Source organism: Lemur catta, chromosome 23 (genome assembly GCF_020740605.2).
Source record: "Lemur catta isolate mLemCat1 chromosome 23, mLemCat1.pri, whole genome shotgun sequence".
In the NCBI taxonomy this organism is placed as follows: Eukaryota; Metazoa; Chordata; class Mammalia; order Primates; family Lemuridae; genus Lemur; species Lemur catta.
This window is the reverse complement of record NC_059150.1, coordinates 150,932-163,758: the sequence shown is the minus strand read 5'-3', so window position 1 is coordinate 163,758 and position 12,827 is coordinate 150,932. Positions and strand designations below refer to the sequence as shown.

Sequence of the window (12,827 nt, the reverse complement as noted above, 5' to 3'; positions counted from 1 at the left end):
TTAATATAGCAAAATAAGTTTCTTTGTAAATATTACTGGAAGTCCTTGACTTTTCCCCTATAGAATTTCTTTTAAAGTACAACATTAGAGTATGTTTTTTCAATTTTTTTTTAAATTTTTAAATTTTTTTTTTTTTTTTGAGACAGAGTCTCACTCTGTTGCCTGGGCTAGAGTACCGTGGCGTCAGCCTAGCTCACAGCAACCTCAAACTCCTGGGCTCAAGCCATCCTCCTGCCTCAGCCTCCCGGGTAGCTGGGGGACTACAGGCATGCGCCACCACGCCCGGCTAATTTTTTCTATTTTTAGTTGTTTGGCTAATTTCTTTCTATTTATAGTAGAGGCGGGAGTCTCACTCTTGCTCAGGCTGGTCTCGAACTCCTGAGCTCAAGCAATCCTCCCGCCTCAGCTTCCCAGAGTGCTAGGATTACAGGCGTGAGCCACCGGGCCCGGCCTGTTTTTCCAATTTTTCATGTGAATAGTTTCATTAAAATAATTATGTCAGTGATGAAACACTAATTTCAATGAAAATAATTTAACTATAGTGCTTTTTATTTTGCCAAGATCAGAGTTTATATTTTTGTGAATATTTTCCTTTAGTAGATATTTTTGTTTGGTAGGAAATAAAATCTTGATTATGTGGTTCAGGAAACCAAATTTACTAAAGAAAATTGATATTATTCAGTAAATATGGCATCATAGTCTCAGTACAGAATCCATTTTAGTCAATTTGGGTATTTACCAGGGTCAGTGATAATTATTATGATGAGGTCTTAAAAATCCAGTAAACCTACCACATTTTCCCCTTCAGAATTATGAAATAACTTAAAAAATAACTATAGAGAATGACTGATAGAGACACAGATACCAGACTTTTGGCTGATACAAACTATTGTTGATTGTAATTTTGATGTGTGATGACAATAGGCTTTTTGAAAATCTCACTCCTTAATTCTTAATGTCACAAAGAAAGAGAGGGAATTGCAGTCCTTCCCAACCGGCAGCCCAGAGTTAACCCTATATTGAGGCAGACATGAAAGAGAATAGCTCAGAGCTCAGCAGCTTCTTTTAACCTAAATCAAAAAGATAAGTCATTTCTGCCCTCGGAGGAAAAGTCAGTAAGAGATGAGGAAAGAAACCAGGAGTGATTAGTTCTGATTGTGATGGTATCCATGTCTTGTTATAAATCATACGGAATCATGTAACTGAACACAATATCAAAACATTTCCTCCAATTCCTGCAGTCCATGGAAAAATTAAAATCCTCAGTATGGTAAATAAAACAGACCACTTGAGCATAATAAAATATGGAAACAATAATTATATCCACTGTTGGGAATTTCTCAGTTATCTAGACAATTTTTACATTTTTATCAGGCAAACCAGGGCACTGATAGATTTTTGCTTGATTCCAGACCCAAAAAATAGATACAATATTCTGTTAATAATCAAGGAGACAGGTTGAGTATCAATATTGACTGTAAAGTTATCTGTTAAATGATTTCCCTATATCACAGTTCAATAATGAATGGCATTGTTTATATAAAGAACAGAGTTATACATAGCCAGATGTGATAGAGATTTTCAGGTAGACTTATTACATTTCAGAGTATTATGATTTAGTCTACAGTATACAATGCCTGATCAATCTGTTTCTTTGCACAGCAGTTGTCGAAATTCATGCTAGGGGAAAATTTCACAAAAAGCACACGTGAATCAAAATTGCTTTTGATGTAGAGAAATGATCCTGGTAATCTCCTACTGGTACAGTATGTTTTGAGTTGGAATTATACCTTATTTGGAATAAGCATCATTGTATACTCATTGGAATTCCAAGCTCCAGCCAGTTGACTTAGCGATCTATCCCTAGGTATGATTGCCAGATTTAGCAAACAAAAATACAGGATTCCCAATGGCATCTGAATTTCAGATAAACAGCAAATAATTTTCAGTATATCACCTGCAATATTTGGAACATATTTATGCCAAAAATTGTTAGTTGTTTATCTAAAATTTAAATTTCACAAAATATTCTCTATTTTTTCCTGGAAACTACCCCTGTGGCACAGTGCAATTCCTTGTATCTACTCCCAGATATGCAACTGAATATATTCCTTTATTTGGATATTAGTTTGATGGGCTTGTGATTATAATAGTTTAGCTGGAAAACTTATGGTGAGTTCAGTTATTTGCAATTTATCTGCTTTGTAAGATCTGCATTTTCATTTATAGATTTCCATATCAGCTGGAAATACCATAGCTGAAAACACTGTCTTTCACGTTAAAGTGACAAGTTTCTAGTCAGATGAACGTAGTGGTCAACATTATTTTTCAAAAATAATACATATTCCAGTGCCCCAAATTGTTTGTCAAGGTAGCCATGCTGGCCTTTAAAAATGTTTAATTTAATGCAGTTATTTGAGGATTGATGTATCTCTATTGTCATGATATTTATTCTTAGATTTTGTATGAAACTGCAAAATGTAATGCTTCCTGCAGGATCCACTCTTGTCTGTAACTGAGAAGGCTAGACCGAACATGGTTCTAGAACAGGACATTTGAGAGAATTCTCACAGTCTAAAAACTGCATCCTTAGGTGGAATTATATTTATTGAAGTATTTATCCACATGGCTTTATATTTACATCTTATGAGAACTTTAAAATATGCAAAACTGACACTGCAAAGCTGTTTGCCTTTTTTTTTCAAATGCCCTATATAATGGCAAGTCATCTTTCCAACTTTGCAGCCTGAGGTCGTCTTTAGAGTGAATTAACAAAATTAAAAGGGCACTGCCATTTATTTTACAAATATATATTGTTTTAGAAGAAAAAAAGTGATTCAGTAGTATGCTTCCCTTAAAACTTTTTGTTAAATTCTGTTCCACAGGATTCTTTGTATTCTGCAAAAGCATTACGATGGCTTATATCAGATGTGTCATGTCGTGAAGTCAGACCTATTTAGGGTCTTCAAGCTTTTTAGATACATGCTTATCATGTTTTCTAATCACAATATAAGTAGATTCTTTTCAAAGAATTTCCTTTATGAATATTCCTTGAAGGGACAGCTATCTATGAACACAATTATTTTTTTGTAATTGATAAGGAATAATAAATCAAGTAAAGATCTTGTCCAGCCATTTCTTTAATAGAAATACTTTTTCAGTATAATATCTTAGTGGGCAGAGTATAACTGTGGTTGTTCTGAACAGAATTAGGTACTTTATTTGTATCATCTATTGGAGCAAAAAGTGGATACGTGTCAGATACTATCCATGGCAATCATTTGAAAATAGCCAAACTTATGCATACAACCGTGCTGTATACAAAAGTATAGCAAGTTCTCTTTGACGGTTATAAGCTTCAGTTTAAGCTGTTCTGTAATAATTCTGGTAATCTTCTGTAAGTAGTATAACAAACCTGACATTTATTTATCTTCTAGATCAAATGAACGATCATCAGAGTACACTCTCCTACATCCTGATTAACCCGTCTCCAGACACCAGAATAGAGGTGAACGATGTTGTGTAAGTTGATCTCATATCTCACATGAGGCATGTATTTTAGAAAACTACTAATTTAGTTTTATATTTTTATTTCTACCATTTTAGCCCCTTATTTTTTGTGATATAAGTGCTTAAAAGTCCATGTCTAATTTTTCATAAATGAATGCATTTGATATTTTGTGTGTAATAATATAAAAAATGTAGAATTATTTAAAAGAAGGGGCATAAGATAAGCAAATAATAGCATGAATTCTGTATTTTGTGAGCTAATATACATTTGGTGAAATAAGAAAAAATATGGGAAGTAATACGAGAAAAACTCAAAGAAAAAAGAACCTATAATATCCCACAGTATCTAGTTCTAAATACCTTAAAGTTCCTAAAAGCCAAAGTAAAATAGGTCAAAACATATATTAGAAAAAGGTCTGTGGGAGAAATTTGATTCATTGAAAAATATGTATTGAGCATGTACAATTGTAATAGCACTGCCCTAAAGTTGTAAAATAGAGATGACTAAGACATTTTCCCTGTCTTTAAAGCCCATATACTCTAATTAATAAAATATAATTTATACATGAAAAATTTAATAACAATATATAATATGACTTTGTAACTAATATAATAAATTTAGTATCAGTTGAGTGAGATAAACAGTGCTTTTTAAAATTCACAGAGGGAGACATAATTGTGAATTGAAGTGATTGTAAAGGATGCAAGACTTAACCTAGATTCTGAAGGGGGATAGAGTTTGTGTTGGTGGAGCACAGCGGACATCCTAGAACAGGAAAAACGGCTTGAGAATTGCACTACATAAGAATTGCATAAAATGCTTGAGTTGACAGTTTGCCTGGAGTAGAAGCTTTGTATTTGTAGCATTTCTGTTGGTAAGAAAACATAATGTTGAGGACGTAAATTAGACTTGCCTTTGGAAGGGCCCTACACGACAAAATGAATTTGAAATTTGGCCTTATAGATGATCAACAACACTTAGACTTATATGAGCAACTAATAGCAAGATTTTAGAAAGGGCACTTTGGCAGTTGTTGGTGTAGGCCTAGGAAAGAAATTTCTAACAAGAATATGCTCTTTATGTGTGTGACCTCGTCCTGGACTAGACAAAGGGATGCTTACCCAAGGTAGCTAACTCCAGGTTTGTATTACTGACACAAAACAAATGCCAAAATTCCAAAAGTCTCAATGGGTGTTCAGATATGAATAAAGAAGAAAAAGACATGAATATAGAAGAAGTAGAATAATGCATATCATACTTCTGAGCAGTGTTTGGTTTTAGGGCAGAAACAGCAATGTATTTCAAAAACTTATCAGGAAAAGACAAAAGCAGTAATAATTTTGACCCAAAGTAAGTGTGAAAAGATTCCTAAAATGCACCTGAGATACAACTAGAAAGTATAGTAATGCTTTATTTCACTGTCTGATCATACTGTTTAGAATATAGGAGCATTAAGGAATCAGATGAACGATAATTTAAGCTAGCAAAATTCTTAAGGCCTTATCAACTATTGTGTGCAATGGTGATGCTGAATTTATGGGGACCTTAGAAGAACACATCTCATTAATGATGCACCTGGATTCTAATTGCCCATCATGGAGCCTTCATGTAGTATATCACTATAATGAAACAAAGCTGTTTTTTTCCCTAGCATCCATATTTACACATCATCTCTCTGCTAAACCCGTAAATTCAGGCAATTTTTATGAATTCTCCAATCTACCTGTGTTAATCCAGTCGTATACCTCTTTTTCAAATAATTATAATTGCATTAATTATATAGAATTTGTTGTTATGCTTACATTATTTGTATCTTATGTGTTTCTTGAACCTAATAAAATTATTTCCCATAACTGTTTTTTGACAAAAGGTTCAAAATCTTGTTAACCTTTTGAGTCTATGAGTATGTCCTTCCATCACATACATGTTTACGATTTCAAATAATTTTCAATCTTTTCAACTTATGAAGAAAATATGTAATTACAATGTGTATAGGTAAAATAGATTCTTGGAGAATTTTCTGCTTTTTGGATACTCTTATTTTTTATTTTAAACTAAAATATCAGCTTGACTGCTATTAAAAAACAAAAAGGCTTTAATCACATCATTACATTGATCTGTATTTGTGGCATTGAGATAATTAAATTTTAGTAGAGCTGGAGCAATGATAAATTATCACGGAAAAAAAGCCTGTCATGACAAGTAGTATATAAAAACACAGTTTAAGAAATTTGCTTTATTGGACTGTTAGGTTTAGTAGTAATAATATTAAGGAAAAGAACTTTTGCCGCTGCGTCAATTAATTTAGGGGATGATGAACTACACTGGTACCTTTTATGTTTTTCTAAAAATTCATATTCAAAATTTCATTTTAACTAAAGCAGCAACATTAATTTGATTCAAAGAGCAATAAATCACTAGCTGATATAGTATTAAAAAGCTTGATGTGCTCATCGATCTACAATGATATTGATATTTAAAGTAATTATTAAGCAGTGTGGGTAGATAACAAAATCCAGTTAAGAGATCCAAGAACACTAATCTCAGCTTTTATTTGATCAAAGAAAAGAGACTAGCGTTTACAACTGCCTTTTCTCATTTTCGTTATGGAATATATTTTATGAACATTTTCCCTTTAGTTTTTAAGAGGAAAAGTACAATCTTTATTGGAGTTCTCACCTTTAAGTCACTTTTTCCATCCATTTTATGTACTTCCTTCTAAAATTATTACAGAAGTATGAAATGCTGCTTTCATTTGCACGTGCAACAATACTTTGTTAGAATGCTGAATTGCATATATTCACTTTCCTTCTCTCCCCTCCAAACCTTCAGTGGCTTCCCACTGCCTTTGGAGCAGAAATGGAAACTACTAATCCTGGAACTTAAGGTCATTCATTACCTGTTTTTTACCTTTGTTTCTTGCTTTCCCTACCACTATTTCCTGTTCTAACCAGTCTTCTAAAGTTAAACTCATTTCCAATCAAATCAGGAACATCTCTCTGCTGTGCCCCCAATTGTCCAAGTCTGGGATCACCTCCTGCTTCTCTACTCTCAAACCTGGCAGATAAGTTCATCCCAACTCCCTCAATAAAGCATTCTCTAATTCTTTCTGTGGTTCTTTTTTTTCTTTATATAATTTTTGGAATGTCTTTTTATTCTTTATATCTGCTTCATAAATTGTACTCTAATCTCCTGCAAGTTAGGGGTCAGGCATTGTGATTTTTTTGTATTCCCAGGTGTTAGCACAGTGTCCTGCAAGGTGCTCAAGAAGTGGATGCTGAAGATACACAGGCGTCCCTCGGCGGGACTGCAGTTTCAGTTCCAGACCACCACAAAATAGTAAATATTGCAATGAAGTGAATCACATGAATTCTTTGGCTTTCCAGTACATATAAAAGTTACTTTTACACTCTTCTGTAGTCTGTAAGTGTGCAATAGCATTATGTTTAAAAACACAATGTACCTATCTTACTTAAAAAGTACATTACTGTGACCATCTGAGCCTTCGTGGAGTTGCAATCTTTTTGCTGGCAGAGGATCTTGCTTCAGTGTTGATGGGTGGTTTGTGATCAAGGTGGCGACTGCTGCAGGTTGGGGTGGCTGTGGAAATCTCTTAGAATAAGGAAACAAGGAAGTTTGTCACGTTGATTGACTCTTTCTTTCATGAAAGATTTTTTTGAAGTGTGAAATGCTGCTTGATAGCATTTTACCCATAGTAGAACTTCTTTCAAAATTGGAGTCAATCCCCTCAAACCTGGCTGCTGCTTTATGAACTAAGTTTATGTAAAATTCTAAATCCTTTGTTGTCATTTCAACAGTGTTCATAGCATCTGTGCCGGGAGTAGATTACATATGAAGAAACGACTTTCTTTGTTCATCCATAAGAAGCAACTTCTCATCTGTTCCAGGTTTATAATGAGATAGCAGCAATTCAGTCATATCTTCAGGCTCCAGTTCTAACTCCAGCTCCATAGTTATTTTACCCCATCTGGAGTTACTTCCTCCACTGAACTCTTGAACCCCTCAAAGTCATCCTTGAGTGTTGGAATCAGCTGCTTCCAAACTCCTGTTAATGTTGATATTTTGACCTCCTCCCATGAATTGCCAACGCTTTTAATGGCATCTATAATGGTGAATCCTTTCCAGATGGTTTTCAGTTTACTTTGCCAATATCCATCAGAGGAATCACTATCTATGAAAGTTACAGCCTTACAAACGTATTTCTTAAATAATAAGGCTTGAAAGTTGGAATTACTCCTTGATCCATGGGCTGCAGAATGGATTTTATGTTAGTAGGCATGATAACAACATTCATCTCCTTGTACAGCTCCACTGAAGCTCTTGGGTGACCAGGTACATTTACCAATGAGCCGTAATATTTTGAAAGAATCTTTTTTTCCTGAGCAGTTCTCTAGAGTGGGCCTAAAATATTCAGTAAACCATAGTACACACAGATGTGCTTTCATCTAGGCTTTGTTGTTCCACTGATAGAGCACAGACAGAGTAGATGTAACATGGATTCCTACAGGCTCTAGGATTTTCTGAATGGTAAATACTCATTTCCCATTCGGGTTTAAGCTTCAGCTTAAAGTCACCAGCTACATGAGCCTCTACCAAGAGAGTCAGCCTGTCCTTTGAAGCTTGAAGCCAGACATTGACTTCTCTCTAGCTCTGAAAGTCCTAGATGACATCTTCCAGGAGAAGTCTGTTTCATCTACTTTGAAAATCTGTTGGTTACTGTAGCCACCGTCATCAATGATCTTAGCTAAATCATCTGGATACCTTGCTGCAGTTTCTATATCAGTACTTGCTGCTTCACTTTGCATTTTTATCTTATGGAAATGACTTCTTTCCTTAATCCTTATGAACTAACCTCTGCTAGCTTGCAGCTTTTCTTCCACAGCTTCCTCATCTGTCTCAGTCTTCACAGAATTGAAGGAAATTAGGACCTTGCTCTGGATTAGGTTTTGCCTTAAGGGAATGTTGTGGCTGGTTTGATCTTCTATCCAGACCACTGTAACTTTCTCCATATCAGTAATAACATTGTTTCACTTTCTTATCATTTGTGTGTTTACTTACCTAGCACTTTTAATTTCCTTTAGAACTTTTCCTTTGCGTTAATGACTTGGCTAACTAGCACAAGTGACCTAGTTTCTGATCTGTCTTGGCTTTTAACATGCCATCCTAAGCTTGATCACTTTTAGGTTTTGATTTAATGTGAGAAACATGCAACTCTTCCTTTCACTTGAACACTTAGAGATACTATAGGGTTATCAATAGGACTAATTTCAATATTGTGTCTCAGGGAATAGGGAAGCTCAAGGAGAAAGAGTGAGACAGGGGAGCAGCCCGTCTGTGGAGCAGTCAGAACACACACTTATCACTTCAGTCTGCAGTCGCCCACAGGTGCAGCAAGCGGCACCCAGAACAATTGTGACGGTGACACCAGAGATCACTGGTCCACAGATCACCATTACAGATACAACAATAAAGAAAAAGTTAAAAATATTGCAAGAATCACCGAAATGTGACACATAAACACAAAATGAGCACATGCTATTGGAAAAATGGTGCTGATAAACTTGCTCAACACGAGGTTGCCACAACTCTTCCATTTATTAAAAAACACAATTATCTGTGAAGCGCAATGAAACTACCAGACATCATTTGATAGTCAGAAGTAAAATTTCTCTCTTGTTTTTTTATTTACTTTTCTTATCGTGCTGCTTGGGCTGGTCTTTACACTTCAGGGCTTACGCGATCCTCCCACTTCAGCCTCACGACTTGCTGGGATTGCAGGCACACACCACAGTGCCCAAAAATTCTCTTAAAACAAATTCTAACATTAATGAATTATTTCAGTTTGGCAGATGAATATTTCTCTGTCTACTAGTATAATTAAGAATTATTTTTTATACTTTAGTATTATCACTTACTATACCATAACCTGAATGTTAGATGAATCATTTTACAGCTAATTAAAACATTATCTATGCATAATATTCACCATAGCGTTTATTACTCATTATTTTTATAAAGTCATAAAATACTTAAAAAGACTGTAGAAATTACTTACATCAAATTTATAATTTTATGAATGATAAAAATAAGATTAAGAACATTTAAGTAATGGAAAAATCATGGCTAGAATGTAGTTCTCCCTGATAGAAAAATGGCCAAAGTAAGAAATGATAAAGCTACAAAATACCAAAATAAATCATAAAACTTTGATAAGATAGAGGTGCTGAAATAGATCATAATTGAAAAATAATGATGCTTGCTTTATCAGCATTCATCACCATAAGCTTCTCAGGTATGGAAATAGTAATATAAACCCTGCAGTTTTACAGCCCAACAAGCAATGAGTCCTTCCACCAATGTTAAATACAGAGATAGTTTAAATAGTCTAAAAACTGAACTAATAACAAAGTAAAAACCTAGAGTCAGTGTGAATTAAGATTGCTTTTATTTACTGTTACAAACTTATTTGCTTTGTTTCCTTTTATTAGATATTTAATTCGACCAGATCCACTGGCTTACCTTCCAAACAGTGAACCTAGTAGAAGAAACAGCATCTGCAATGCTTCCGGTCAAGACTCTCGGGAGGAAACTCAACTTTGATAAGAAGGAGATAAGAGACTAATTTTTTTTTTCTTACAAGGATCTTGCTTGAAACAACAAAAGTGTTGCTGGCATGAAAGAAACTACATTGGAATATATTCAGTTCTCTCATATTTAAAGACATAATCTATTCTCTTAGAAATATAGATCATTTTGAAACTTAATGGACTTCTTATTGGTACTCCCCATATTAATATTTGAAAGATAATAAATGGAGTGATTTTGAAACCCTAAATTAAAACATAAAAATTTAAATACGATACTTGTTTTACAATAAGCCAAACTGTATGAAGCCAATATTTAAAATTATTAATGTTTTATGAAAGCAGACAAACCTATATTTGGTGCATTAAATGGACATAGAAGATTGATGCTCCCCTTCAAAATTAAATGTCATATTATGTTCTTTAAAACAGCTATTTTATAAAATTGAGGTCATCCTAAATGTCTAGTCTTCTCTACATAGAGATTGACCAACAAACTTGTATGGCTGATGTTTGTGTAAGAATCATAGTTTGCTTTAGAATACAAATCATTAAGTCATGTTAACCTTTTTTGTCTGCCTTTTATATGATGTCATATTCATTAGAATTGAGATGGTCATAGCATGTTTTATTACACTGAAGAAACTAATATATAAACAAAAAAGAATATTAAATACCTGGACTTTTTAGTAGCTTTGTGTCTAGGGCACATTTTTATGCCAAGAAAAGTGTACTAAAAAGAAAATATCTATTGTTCTCCTATAAGAATGCCTAGCATACAGAAAATGACACACATTTTTTGACTTAAATTTAATCCAAGAACTGAAACAGTAACCGGATTTCTTGAAATATGAAGTAATTTTCATTAGACTCTTGAGCTTTAACATTTTCATCTGTCTATATAGTAATTTCATTAGAAAAATATTTCAAAATTGACAAAAGGAAATTTATACTTTTTATGGACTACAAAGACACTTCAAAAAGTTAAAAGTCCTCGTGTCTTTAGTACTGAAATAATCACACTCAAAAAATGGTGTGTTACAACTTTAAGTTTGAAAAATCATTTAGGAAATATATTTCAACATTATAAGGGGAAAGCAAACAATAAAAAGACTTAATTATCCTTTAAATTTAATATAAATCTTGAAGAATTTCATGATAACATTTCATATAAACTGATCCTTGGGGACACCGATGCTTTATCGCTTTCCCACAGAAACAGACCAGGAAGCACAGGAGAATACACAGGTGTTGCGTGTACCTGTCAGTACAGGTAGTTGAAGTACATTAAGATATTCATATGGATGATCCACTGGCAAATTTTAAAAGATATTTGTCTTCTAATTTTGTATTTGTTACTGAATTTGACATTGAATTTTAGTTGAACAATACATAGGACATATAGGACTAGATTGGGACATTTTATTCTTACAATGAAGCAGATCAATTGAAAGGAAAATAGAAATTTTTTTACAAAGATAAAGATAGCCTAATGTTTTTTCAATAATTCCACAGAAATAAAAGTGTGAAACATAAAATATGAAATCAAAGATTATAGCCATTATAATTTGGCTTATGAAATATGAAATGTCTTTTTTTTTTAGTAGTGTACAGTATCCACATTTTTGATTTGCAAGAACACCAGAAGTTCCCCTAAAACAGAGAGAGCCTATCTTTGATCAGAGAAGTAGAATTTATAACAGGTCACTTAAAATTGGGAGGATGCCTTAAAACTCAAAGATTGTATGCATATATGTGTGTATATGTTATAAACATGTGAAATATCTTTAGCAAACTCATTTTCACATATAAATTGTTAAAACTGAAGGCAGAATAGAACTAATGTATGTAAAGGAGAAAAATAATGAATTTAATGACCTTGTTTCATAGTCACACATCTATAGTCAAGTATAATGTTTCTTTGAATTGACTTTTTTTACTCCATTGCAATTATTTTTTAGGAATAAAGATAAGATTTACAAATCTTTTATTTCCCCATAAGATCTGAACTTTAGTATTTTTGTGACAGTGTGAAGACTAGGATTTTAAGGTAGGATATGATTATATTTCCTATATAACGAATAATTTTGTTTCATAAAATTTAAAATAATTATTTTTGACTATGAATATTAGTCCAAATTTAATATTTGACACAATTCATATCAGCTTGCTATGATAATGATAGTTTATTAGTCTATCTGATATTTAAAGAATAAAAAATGCTTATAAAAGACTTTTGATGAACTGTTGCCTTTTTAAAATAATTATACTTGCTCATGAAAATAAAGCATAAAGCCAATAATAGTCTTTGTAGCCCTATGGGAATTGGTTCTGTTCACTGTCTGTGTACCATTTTGCTACTAGTTACACTGAGTTGCTTTCAAATAAATAATAAAATTATTTCTGATGATGGAAACTCTTGGTGTTTATTGCCAAAACTTTAGCTGCTTAGATAAATTTTGTTTGGAAACTACAAAATTTGTTTGTCATTGTTATATTTTAAATTCAAATATATACATGGAGGTGATCTCATTGGAAATGATATCAATGACTAATCTGCTGTTGAATTACTTTTTACATAGTAGATTCATAATTGACTACACCATGGCAAGAAAGGAGAAGGGAGGAAGGAAGGGACAAAAAGAGTAGAGATAGAAAGGAGGCCATGAACAATGGGAAGAAAGGAAGCAGGAAGAAAAAGGAAGGTGGGG

General features: G+C 33.3%; 1 protein-coding gene across 1 annotated transcript in view; it reads left to right on the top strand.

Annotated features, from left to right (window-relative positions):
- Positions 1-12,526, top strand: part of KCNT2 (potassium sodium-activated channel subfamily T member 2) — a 210,412-nt gene extending 197,886 nt beyond the window's left edge. Inside the window, exons 26-27 of the mRNA XM_045536512.1 lie at positions 3,438-3,522; positions 10,021-12,526. Coding sequence (XP_045392468.1) covers positions 3,438-3,522; positions 10,021-10,132 — 197 coding nt within the window. The 3' untranslated portion in view covers positions 10,133-12,526. The remainder of the gene's footprint in view (positions 1-3,437; positions 3,523-10,020) is intronic.
- The last annotated feature ends 301 nt before the right edge of the window (positions 12,527-12,827 follow it).